Here is a 13120-nt window from a genome sequence, read left to right on the forward strand (position 1 = left end):
TACACAAAACCAACTTTATTTACCTGTAGGTACCAGTTTTTGTGTATTTGTGATCTGCATAAGTCCTGAAGATTTTAAATCAAACCATGAAGGCATGGCGGAGATATCTATAAAACAATCTTGCCTTCCTTCATACTTCCTCCAAACAAGCCGTTTGGAATTTGCCCAATTTGTGACATTTTTCCCATTGGTGACGTCAGTGGATATATTCATATATGGTAGAGATTTACCCGCCATTGTAGTCCAAAGCTGTAATCTATAAACTCCTTCTTTTTTTCCTATCCTATTGTTGTGAGGCAGACTGGCTCGTACATTGACATGCATCCTCCGCCGTTGCCATTTCTAACCCAAAGTAGGGTTGTACGGTTTACCAGTACTAAATAGGTACCACAGTACTAATATATTAAAAACGATACTATACTGCTTTTGAAAAACACCGGTACTTTATTTTTCATCCGCATGCTGTTGTGCGACAGTAACGTGTACAGAGCTGAGGCTCATGATGTTGAGTGTGTCAAAAAGCGCATACAAGTAGGAACAGTATGGAGGGAAAAAAACAGCAATTCTACTGGTTAATGAAGAGTGTGCGTGGAGCGCAATATGAAGGTATTTCAAAACTATCGATAAAAGGGGCGGTTTATACACGTAAGTGCCACGCTGCAAGGTGTGCTTCAAAACATGCCTCAACAAGGGTGGCAACTGACAAAGTATTAACACCTTTGCTTCAAACTTAGCTAAACAATTAAATACATGCAGTCAGATTTGTACAAAAAGTTTAAAGAGCAACAGGTAATATAGTTAACTAGCTCCTATATTGTGCACATACAGATCTTAGACATGGACACAGCTGGTGGGCTAGTTGCCAATTATTAGCAGTCAAAACCGCCCACATAACGTAAACTATTGCAAGTGAATATTAATGAATTGTTTTATAAATTGCTACAATTTGTGTTTTACCTTCATCAATGTGTGTTTTAATTGCTACATGTCTTATCTGTGCATTTTAGCCACAGTATTATTTTTAGGATTTACGAATGATTGTATTTGTCTGAAAGCACAGAGTGGCAACCATAAATCATGAAGCGTTTAATTACAATATCAACAAAGCTTTCTTTTCTTTTCTAACCTAATCCTAGATTATGGCAGACTATATGTAATATATACAATTGTAAATTGTTCTTAGTGCAATAATAAAAGTGTGTTTAATGTCATTATCATTATTTTTATTCTAAAATTGTTCTTTGAGTGCAACAGTAAACATATGTTTAATGTATCGATTTTTTTGTTAAAATGAACCCAATATGAAATTTTTTGTGGCCCCCTATATTTTAATAAAATATTGAAAATTTTCAAAATACATTTTGGTACCAATACCAAAATATTGGTATCCGGACCACCCTAATATGAAGTAGCGTATAGTATTAACGTATATCTCTCAGTCGACTCCATATGGAAGAGCTAAAAACTACAACAAAGATGACGGGGAGAAGATGCATCGAAGTGGAGGCACATAAATATGGCTTCCCACAAAACGTCAGAAAGCGGCTTGAAGATAGTCTGTAAAACATAATTTATGAACAATTTTGACATAGAACCACCGTTGCATATTATGTCGACCACAAGAAAGTGTTTTAAATGTTGAAAAAAATATCATAATTTGATCCCTCTAAATCAGTGGTCCCCAACCTTTTTGTAGCTGCGGACCGGTCAACGCTTAAAAATTTGTCCCACGGACCGGGGGAGGGGAGGTGGTATTTTTTATTTATTTATTTTTTCATAAAGAAATACAATCATGTGTGCTTACGGACTGTATCCCTGCAGACTGTATTAATCTATATTGATATATATAATGTATATATTGTGTTTTTTATGTTGATTTAATTTTAATTTTTTTAATTTCTTGTGTGGCCCGGTACCAATCCGGTCCGCGGCTCGGTGGTTGGGGACCACTGCTCTAAATTACAGTTTTTTGGTCATTTTTCATACTGTAATTGAGCAGATTTATATGATGCATTGACAACTGTCTTTTAGCCCTGGCCCTAAAGACAGCTTTGTAATTAAAAGTTTATGTACAAAACCAAAATAACTTTTAGTAATCTGTTAATCATATTTTGTGGAATTCTGATTATTACAACCAAGCAAACTATATCATCTCCGAGGTTTAATGATTCTTGTCTAAAAGTGGTCCACACATTTTATCAAGTTGCACAATCTAGCAGTGTTGTCGTAAGTGAAAACAAGTTGTCAACTTATATGTAAAAATACTACTAGTACATTTTATTAGGGATGGACAGTATATATAAGTGATATTGATCACTTCCCTTTTCTCAGGACCGTTAACTTATTGATATCTATTTTTTTTTATGTTGAATTAAGTGTAGTTTGTGCACACTTTAAGTATGAAAGTTAAACTAAGGTGTATAAAACCAAGTGTACCTGTTAAATGTGTCCTGACAAAAGCCAGTATTTACAACATTGGTAAAGAGCTGGTCGTCCAAGATGAAATCATGGCTTGCTTCAGCCCTCACGTCACCGCTGACAAATTGTCTGCACTTTTCAAACGCCGCGATGGAGACAAACCCTTTCTTTGCGGCTGCGTCTTCCTAGTCTATCAAAACACCGTCGTAGCGATGCTGGCGTTTCATGTGGCTAAGGTTTGATTTTTTTTTAAGTTCATTGTTTTTTTTAACTCAATTTTTAAATAAAATGTTTACAGAACATTTTGTACAAATAGAACATGACAGGTCTTCCTCTGAAACCGTGAAGAGGTCCCTCATGATCCACGCCATGTTTGTTTGCACGTAGTTCACCCCTAGCCCACCTACAGCACATTACATGCAATCTTGCCTTGCCAACCTTGAGACCTCCGAATTCGGGAGATTGGGGGGGCGTGGGGGGTCCAAGGTCCAAGGTGGCCCTGCGTTTCCGCCGCCTTGTGCTTCTCTGACCGTTCATGAGTGACTATATCCATTCGGCCACCGTGTTATGGGTTATAGATAAAACTATGGATAACGGAAACATATATAATAGAGATGTCCGATAATATCGGCCGATAAATGCGTTAAAATGTAATATCGAAAATTATCGGTATCGTTTTTTTATTATCGGTATCTTTTTTTTTTTTTTTTTTTTTTTTTTTTTTTTTTTTTTTTTATCAAATCAACATAAAAAACACAAGATACACTTACAATTAGTGCACCAACCCAAAACAATTCCCTCCCCCATTTACACTCATTCACACAAAAGGGTTGTTTCTTTCTGTTATTAATATTCTGCATTATATATCAATATATATCAATACAGTCTGCAAGGGATACAGTCCGTAAGCACACATGATTGTGCGTGCTGCTAATAGTACTAACCTTTAACAGTTAATTTTACTCATTTTCATTAATTACTAGTTTCTATGTAACTGCTTTTATACTGTTTTACTTTCATTTTTATTCAAGAAAATGTTTTTAATTTATTTGTTATTTTATTTTATTAATTTTTTTTAAAGGAAGCTTATCTTCACCATACCTGGTTGTCCAAATTAGGCATAAGAATGTGTTAATTCCACGACTATACAGTATATATATCAGTTGATATCGGTATCGGTTGATATCGGTATCGGTAATTAAAGAGTTGGACAATATCGGATATCGGCAAAAAGCCATTATCGGACATCCCTAATATATAATAGTCTCCTTTTCAGGTGAGAGGATGCTAAAGGCAGTGCCTTTAAGGCACGCCCCCAATATTGTTTGTCCGGCTGGAAATTTTGGACATTACTACTTGCCGTAGTTTTGAAGCAATGCATGATGAGAATCCGGATGTTGTGTGTCCGTGTATTAACGTGCCGGCTGGAATAAACACACGCTGAGAAATAGCTGCGTGCCTGCCTACTTTATGGGTTATAGATTAACCTATGGATAACGGAGACATATATTATAGTCTCCTTTTCAGGTGAGAGACGACGCTAAAGGCAGTACCTTTAAGGCACGCCCCCAATATTGTTGTCTGGCTGGAAATCGGGAGAAATTCGGGAGAATGGTTGTCCCGAAGGGAGAGGCACTGAAATTCGGGAGTCTCCCGGAAAATTCGGGAGGGTTGGCAAGTTATGATCTTGCCTCATTGGATCATTTAGCTTTCCGAACCCATAATGTTATTAGATTTATCAGTGTTATCAGTTTTTATATCAGCTCGATAATTTTTGATCCTATTTTTATTACATTAATTACACTGCATATACTGATAATAAAAAAATCAACAATTCAATTTATTTAGTAAATAAACCAAATTACAAATTTGTGCAGAAGTTTATGCAATTAAAAAAAACTTGCAATGTTCACTAAAGAAGGGGGAAAATAATCTTTGGATCCATAAAGGTAAAGGTATCTAAATGACACAACACGAGTCAAAATGCTAAACACCAGTAAAGAATGTATTTTGTTTCAACGCTCCCAACACCACGCTCCTCCTCCATCCTACCCTCCCCACCCATCACACACCCACCTCCCCCCCCAGGTGGCCGGCGAGAGATATGTGTACAAGTTTGTGTGCGACCCCGAGGCATTGTTCTCCATGGCGTTCCCGGACAATCAGCGTCCCGTGCTGAAGACCGACATGGAGCGTCAGATCAACGAGGAGGACACGGTGCCGCTGTCGCACTTTGACGAAAACATGACCTACGTGCAGGAGGCGCCCTACTGTCAGCCGCACACCTACAGCGAGGGCTACGTCTACTAGCCCCGCCCCCTTCCCATGTGACCGCCTTCACAGGAAATGACCATGTTGTCCAACATGGAGTGGACTCTGTCCGAACACGTCCTCCTTTATTATTATTACTATGATTATTAGTACTATTTTTATTTAGTTGCTCCCGTCTCTCAGACGTGCACTTTATGGACCCCAACCCGTTGTTTGTACATTCATGAGGGAACGCCAGCATGCGGCACATCACCGAGACAGGACTCCCAATGGCTGACTCACGAGGACATATTTTGGGGAATTTCACTGGAATCTTTTCGCCTGCGCAACCAATGGAAGAACAATCATTTCCTCCTTGTTTCATTTCAAGACAATAATTTGACCTACCTTCACGTCGGAGCATTGAAAAGCAAAGGAATCAAAGACATTTGGCTCCGCCCATCAGTGATGTCTGGCCCCCACCTCCGTCTCCTCTTGTGTACTTGTGAGGGATGATCACATTATCGCACCTGTGCTGCATCCCCTGTGCACCTTGTGTGTTTACGGTCGCCATCGGCCACTTCCATCAGGTACCCCCAAGATCAGAGGTCGAAGCTGCTGTTTCTCAAATTTTTGACCACCCCCTCATGTGCTGGAAAACGGTTGTCAGTATGAGAAATGCAGTTCTAAACCAACAGCAATAATAAACACATAATTAATTAATCAAACTCGATCAGTTATTGTCAGAATTTCAATTGTGACACCAAATGTTAGCGTTACCTTTGCTTTCTGGAATGCATCGAAATCAGTCATCCTTCCGGTGAAAATGTATGTAAAAGGATGTAGTTTGTGTCCCACGGTTCAATAAATAAAAAAGTGATTTTTGTCTGCGAAGTACAGAAGCTTTGGGAGGTCAATCTTACTATTTAGAAACTCTGACGCAAAGAAGTTACAGTGCATCTGGAAAGCGCTTCACTTTTCCCACATTTTGTTATGTTACAGCTTTAGTTCAAAACGGAATGAATTCATCTTTGTCCTCAATATTCTGCACAAAATACCCCATGATGACAATGTGACCAACGTTCCCTCTAAGGTGCGCACAGCAAATCTATGCCGCGCAAAAAATCAAATCTCACTCTAAACAAAATAAACAAATGGTTTGTTTTGTATGATTTTGCAATGCAACTGTGAGTAACAGGTGACGAAAGGCGGCCACAACAGATAAAAACAATGTTTGTCAACACTTAAATTGTTGTAACGTCTATGGAGACACTTAAAGGAGGACAGGAATTATATCGGTCCCTTTATTTAGCGAAATTGTTTGTCGGCCATAACCACACCAAAACAATATGTAAAATACTTTTATCTAGCAAAACTGGTCGTTGTCTACCGTACAAACCAAGCCAAAAGCAAATCTTTGTCATCTGTTATATCAACAGCAGCCGCTTGCTCTCTCTCACCTGCACCAACACATACACTATGGCAAGTAGCCACTGGTGCGTTTATGGCCACACAAAAAGTTGGACAACTCCAACACTACACGTAAAGTGTAAATTTCAGGTCGTTTTACTATGACTCCTCAATCAGTGTGCTTATTCTACTGTCATCTGTTAAGAATGTTATTTTTTTGGATATTAATCATGAAATGATGTTACAGGACTACATAATTGCTAATAAAAATATTTATTTTACGGACAGAAAGTTAATAAACACTTCATCTCATGCAACATGTGAATGTTTTAAGGGGAACTAAATGTGATCTCTGAAAGGGGTACACAATCTTTCCAAAGCCGGACCCCCACCCAGGCATAAAATACTTTAGTGCATAGCTGATTAAAAAAAAAAAAAAACAATATCTAAGTGGGCCAAATCACATATATTAGAAAATAATCTCTTGAAATTGACTAGTCACTTTATTATAATAATAAGACATTTAAATTGTTATGTCAGGTTTGAGACAAATGTGCTGCTGGTATGACCACAGTGTGCACGTCTGTATTCCACTGAATGCTCAGGGTGTTTGTGCGTTTGCTCACACACATGAAAAATTAGAGGGAACATTGAATGTGACTGTTTTTGTTTTTTTTAAACATTTTGCTAATTAATAAAAATAAACACATGTACATAAGTATTTACAGGCTTTGCTCAATACTTTGTTGAATAACCTTTGGCTGCAAGTCTTTTTGAATACGATGCCACAAGCTCGGCACACATTTTCGTCCATTTCTTTTTGCAGCGCCTCTCAAGCTCCATCGGTTTGGATGGGAAGCGTTGGTTTTCATCTAGGATGTCTCTGTACATTGCTGCATTCATTTTTCCCTCTATCATGACTCATCTTACAGTTCCTGCTGTTGAAAACCATCCCCACAGCATGATGCTGCCACCACTATGCTTCCTACTGGCCTAGTTTCCTCCAAACATGATGCCTGGCATTCACGCCAGAGACTTCAATCTGAGAGAATCTTATGTCTCATAGTCCGAGTTTTTCAGGTGCATTTTGGGAAACTTTTGGCTTCCTTCTGGCCACTTTACCCCACAGGCCTGATTGGTGGTTTGCTGCAGAGATGGTTGTCCTTCTGGAAGGTTTTTCTCTCTCAACAGAGGAATGCTGTAGCTCTGACGGAGTGACCATCTGGTTTTTGGTCACTTACCTAACTAGACTAAGATGAATGCAGCAATGTACAGAAACATCCTGAATGAAAACCAACACTTCCCATCCAACCTGATGGAGCTTGAAAGGTGCTGCAAAGAGAAATGGGCGAAACTGCCCAAAGATAGATGGGCCAAAAAGACTTGAGGCTGTAATCAATAAAATATTGGTGAGCAAAGGCTGGGAATATTTATGTACATGTGATGTTTTTTAGTTTTAATAAATTTGCTAAATAAAAAATACATTGTCATTGTGTGTAGAATTTTGAGGACAAAAATAAATTCATTGTTTTTTGGAATAAGGCTGTAAAACAAAATGTGAAGCGCTGTGAAAACTTTCCGGATGCACTGTATCTATTTATTTTCTCCCAGGAAGTTTGTTGTTAAAAATACCAATTTGTCAATCATTTTAAAAAAAATTGTAGTTTAGAAATTTAAAATAAACATTAATACATTTTCCAGGGAGGTAAATAAAAACAGAAAGGAGAATAAATAGTATGAGTATGTAGACCTCTGAATGATCCCACATGTATAGATATAAAAAAAACAAGCTCAAAACAAATGTTACTTTTTGGTAATAACGACAAAAAAGTAAGAAAAATATATCTTGTAAAACCTGTTAATTCGTATTATGTTGCTGCTCCATTTGTTATTGTACTTTCTGCTATCATGACTATATTTTTCCTACTGATCAATATTGTTGCTTGTCAAACATGAGCGTGTTCGACATCTGCACACGTCTGTTGGTTGGGGAAAAATGGTTGTGAGGAGGAAAATGCTTTCGATCATTAAATATGTCATACGAGTCTTGTCGCTTTTTCTTTGAAACATTATGTGGGAAACAATTTGATCCCATAGAGAAATCATCGTATCCGGGGCCAAACTGTGGCCTTCATCAAAGTCTACATGCAACGTTTTAAGTCCCATTTTAACATTCTTAACTGTCATACAGGCTAAAAAGAAGTGAAACAGTAGAAATATGTGTAAATATTTAAAATTATTATTAAAATGATCATTTGTGCTTTATTGATTACCTTTATTTTATTTAGGTATTATATTTGTCAGTTGTTTATTATTTTTATACATACATATATATATATATATATATATATATATATATATATATATATATATATATATATATATATATATATATATACTTTTTTTTTTTTTTTTTTTTTTTTTTTCTTTTAGTTTTTTTGCTTTCCTGTCACAATACTTGGAGTGTATGGAAGGGGTTGTGGGGCAGGAAATTGTATTCCGTTAAAAAAAAAGAAAGAAAATAAATATAATGTAGAAGTGGTGCATAATTATGTAAATAATTGGGCCAAAGAAACTGTTAAAGATAGTCGACATTTACATATTGGTACTAGAAAATACACTGTGTGTGTGTGTGTGTGTGTGTGTGTGTGTGTGTGTGTGTGTGTGTGTGTGTGTGTGTGTGTGTGTGTGTGTGTGTGTGTGTGTGTGTGTGTGTGTGTGTGTGTGTGTGTGTGTGTGTGCGTGTGCGCGTGCGCGTGCGTGCGTGCGTGCGTGCGTGCAAATAGATTTCCGTCTGCTGTCAATTTCCAGCTGTGGACCACAAGGTATTTAACTGAAGTGACACCTGAAGAAAAAAAATCAATGGCTAATTTAAGACTGCACTTTTTCCCCCTTGCACGTGGAGGCTGAGTGTTTTTTTTTGTTTTTTTTCCTGTCTTCTTTCAACGACAGCAGTAATGAAAAAAATAACGCACACTCTTAAAGTTATTATTTCCTTGTGTAAAGTGTCACTATTACTAAAAATCAATGACTAGTTTAAGGAAGCACCGTTTAATTGCTTCCACTGATGGGAAAAATGAAATCGGATGTGTAAGTAATGAAAAAGCAACACCTGCCTTAATTTGTCAGCGCAACTTACGGGAGTTTTTTTCCCCCCCTTATTGATTGTGTGCATCACACTGGAATCTGCCTTAAGTTGAAACAGTTGATTACTTCTGGATCCGCGTTGATGCCAACAAACACATGATGACTACTATTAGTCTTTTTTACTAGAATAGGTGTTATGGTCAATCTTAAATAGATAACTACACTCATCCTATTTTATTTCTTTTTACATTATTTACTATTTATTGTCAAGTCAACATCATAAATAGTTTACTACAAGATAGTCAGAACATATGTAAACATATGTCTAAAAATGTAACTTTAATTTATAAAGTTGAACATTTATTTCTCCCAAATGACTCATAGTAAACTCTTGTTTATCGCTGTCAATTGGTTCTGGGTCTGACCCTGGTAAATGAATTAACGCAAAGTAGAATTTTTTATAAATTAAATATTTAAATTGCTATAGAGCAGTTATGGCTGCCCTATGAGGACCGCTTTTAACAGTTGATATATTGATTTGTACTATATATTTTTTTTATGTACACTGTAAAAAAATAAATTGTAGATTTTACAATAAAAACTGCAATTTTACCTTAAAATATACAGTGTTTTGTTTTTTTTACTTTACAATATTTCACTGTAAATAAAAAAACAGTACCACTGTTTTTTTACGGAAAGAAATAGCAGCTTAGTTGCCAGAATTTGACTGTAAAATTTACGGTGTTTTTTTTGTTTTTTTTTACCATACATTACTGTAAAAGGAAAAACCGTTGTTATTTTTATTCTACCAGTGTTTTACCATGAACAAATGTGGTACCTTCTCATGCTGGGTTAAAAACCAGTGAGTAAAAATGGGTTTTAAGTAGGGTCTTATAAGTAGCCAATGATGATTAATTATATTGATTAATAAATGTAGTTTATTTTAGCACAACATCATTTGTTTGTTATTTATAAGTCTCTTCTCATGCGGTATATTTGGTTAGTACTTGCTTTTCTAATCAGCCTGACCTAAGCCTTAGGTTTATGTGTAAAATAATATTTGTGATTAACACATGGTTTTACATAATTTGACGAGGCTGTTAGTAGGTTAGATATAATTATTGAAAATAATTCAAACCAAGAGTAACATGAATAATTAGGGACCGCAATGTCCCTTTGGGACAGAGGACCCTATTGTAATTGTAAGGTTTTATTATTATTATTCCGCCGCCTCTTTGAGCTGTAATTTGACCCCCTTAACATGCTTCAAAACTCATTATATTTGACACACACATCAGGACTGGCGAAAATTGCCATCTAATCGAAAAACCAAACCCCAAAACTCAAAATTGCGCTGTAGCGCCCCCTAGGAAAAAACACAGACAAAACTGCTTGTAACTTCCGGTAGGAATGTCGTAGAGACATGAAACCAAAACCTCTATGTAGGTCTGCCTTAGACCTAGATTTCTATACATTGACATCTTTTAGCAAAAATCAACAAGAAGTTGGAAATTCCCCCTTCAAAACAAACATTTAGTACAAACTGTCACTTTTGCGTCTTTGGACACACACATCAGGACTGGCAAAAATTGTGATCTAATAAAAAAAAAACCCCCCAAAACTCAAAATTGCGCTCTAGCGCCCCCTAGGAAGAAAACACAGACACAACTGCTCCTAGGAAGAAAACTCAGACAAAACTGCCTGTAACTTCCAGTAGGAATGTCTTAGAGACATAAAACAAAAACCTCTGTGTGGGCCTCACTTAGACCTACATTTCATATATTGACAACCTCCAGCAAAAATCAACAGGAAGTTTGCAATTCCCCCTTCAAAACAAAAGTTTTGTAAAAACCGGTCACCTTTTTTCAAACATTATCTCCTCTGAGCGCGTTTGTCGTGTCGGCTTCAAACCAGCACAGGAGAGAGATTGAACCCTTCTGATTAAAAGTTGACCAAAGAGTTTTAATTACTGCTCTGGTTTGGATTTTATGTGCCGTCAAAGTCGTTCCCGTCCATCGCTGCTTGCGGCTTTAATTCAGTGTTGATATTTGAGTGAGTCCGGGCACCTCCGTAGTGGAAGAGTTGGGCCCCGAGGTCAAAAAGGTTAAGAATCCCTGACATAGCAGACTTCTGTGCGTCAGGTTTAGGATCCAGATCCACTTATTGCTCGATTGACTGGAGACCACTCCAGGATGCTCCTAGACTCTAGCCCTTCTGGTGACCCGCCACATGATAAATGGTATCGGAAATGAATGACTATATGCTGACAGGACACACATTGATTCTCCAAGTTGTAACTTCAGGAGGTCCGGATTGCAGCGTTCCGAGTCTTACACCTTTTTGGAATTGCGGTGTCGCTGATCCGTGTCACTTAGCTCCTTATCTGGCCAGCGACGTGTTTGCCATTTATGGACATATGGTGGACATCCTGCGCCTCCCGCCAAGCCACGAGCCGCTAATATTTGGTGTATGCGGACAGTGCATGGCGGTGCCCCTCCCTTACTGGAGCAAACAGATGGCCGCTCGATCTTGAGTCATCACAAAGCCATTAGCGGGGACGCTCGCCCTCGGCCGGGGCCGCCTCGATGCTCGCCTGACACTCCTCACTGGTGTTTGCTCACGCTCTTAAGTCGGCCCAGGCGAGCTGGCCGCTCTGTTTGCTCGGGTTAAATGGCCGGTGTGGCCCGACCGAGGCCTCTGATTGGCCGTGACACGGCGCTGTTTGACGGGTGAGATGACACCGCACTGAAGGGAAATGTGTTTGGCTCCTTGCGACAAGTTGGCTTTTGATATAGTGTGTTGACACACCAAAAAGCCCTATGTGCTTCTATATGTGTTGCCAGGGCAGCCCAATCGGCATAAATCATTCAGGGCTAATTCACTGGAACAACACAGGAAATGATCAAGGTGCTATAATGGTCCCTATTACAGTTGCTGGGCCTCTTTAAGACAACCAATAAACTGCTTTATTGTTCTATTTTGGACAGCAAACACTTTTACTTTGCTGCAATTGTCAACACAATTTTCAGCTGTGATTGAAAACAAAACAATTTTTTTCCTGGACCTCGGAGACTCTCTAATCTACGGTCAAACCTGCGTTATATTTTCTCATTTATAGTCTATTCTGTGATGGCCTGTTGAACACAAATAGCGTTTTTTTGTTTTTTTTCTGGGAACTTCTACCTTACCGGACACTGACTTTCAGGGTTTTCTCGACGACATCACATTGTTTCCCGTTGCTTTTTCTTCACCAGGGTTCAGACACAACACAAAGGGTGTTGCCTTCATGCACGTTCAGAAAACTGTGAAACGAGAACTTGAGACTCTGCAGCTCAGTCGAGACTGCGGGAATCGTTTAATTATTAGCCTTTATTTAACCAGGTAAAATCCCATTGAGATCAAAGATCTCTTTTCCAAGGGAGACCTGGCCAAGAGGGCAGCAGCAAGGTTACATTAAAAACAGTAAACAAATACATAAAACATCACATTTACAACATTAAAACTTGCTCACATGACACATGTGCATACAGACAAGGTAGACTGCAGTCCTTTCACAGAAGCTTTAAACTCATTCAGCGTAACTAGGGTTTGAAGTTTAATGTTCGATCGTAGGTTATTCCAAGCCTTCGGTGCTGAAAACCTAAATGCTTTCTTGCCCAGTTCAGTTCTTACTTTGGGGACAACATATTGCAGAACATCCATTGAACGAAGATTGTGACTTCCTTGTTTCTTTTTTAAAAGACAAGACAGATAAGATGGAGTGATACCCAGAATGGTTTTGTAGATGAAAACATACCAATGATTGAGGCGTCGAGCACATAAAGATGTCCAGTTAACCATTGAGTATAACAAACAATGGTGAGTAAGGGGAGCGCAGTTGGTGATGAATCTCAGTGCCCCGTGGTACACACTATCCAGCTTGTGGAGACAAGCAGCAGTAGCATTCATGTACAAC

At 38.2% G+C, this 13120-nt stretch overlaps 1 protein-coding gene across 7 annotated transcripts in view; it reads left to right on the forward strand.

Annotated features, from left to right (window-relative positions):
* etv1 (ETS variant transcription factor 1) overlaps positions 1-13120 on the forward strand; it is a 135458-nt gene that overhangs the window by 33823 nt on the left and 88515 nt on the right. For 5 of the 7 annotated variants that reach the window (XM_061956172.1, XM_061956173.1, XM_061956177.1 and 2 more), the window contains one exon: positions 4507-8017. The exons of 1 other annotated variant lie outside the window; for it this stretch is intronic. In XM_061956172.1, coding sequence (XP_061812156.1) covers positions 4507-4728 — 222 coding nt within the window. In that variant the 3' untranslated portion in view covers positions 4729-8017. Of the gene's footprint in view, positions 1-29; positions 1335-4506; positions 8018-13120 lie in introns of those variants that run through there. One more of the 7 variants, XM_061956192.1, reaches the window with a different exon arrangement.

The sequence above is a fragment of the Nerophis lumbriciformis genome, linkage group LG04, assembly GCF_033978685.3.
Source record: "Nerophis lumbriciformis linkage group LG04, RoL_Nlum_v2.1, whole genome shotgun sequence".
NCBI classification, from domain to species: domain Eukaryota; kingdom Metazoa; phylum Chordata; class Actinopteri; order Syngnathiformes; family Syngnathidae; genus Nerophis; species Nerophis lumbriciformis.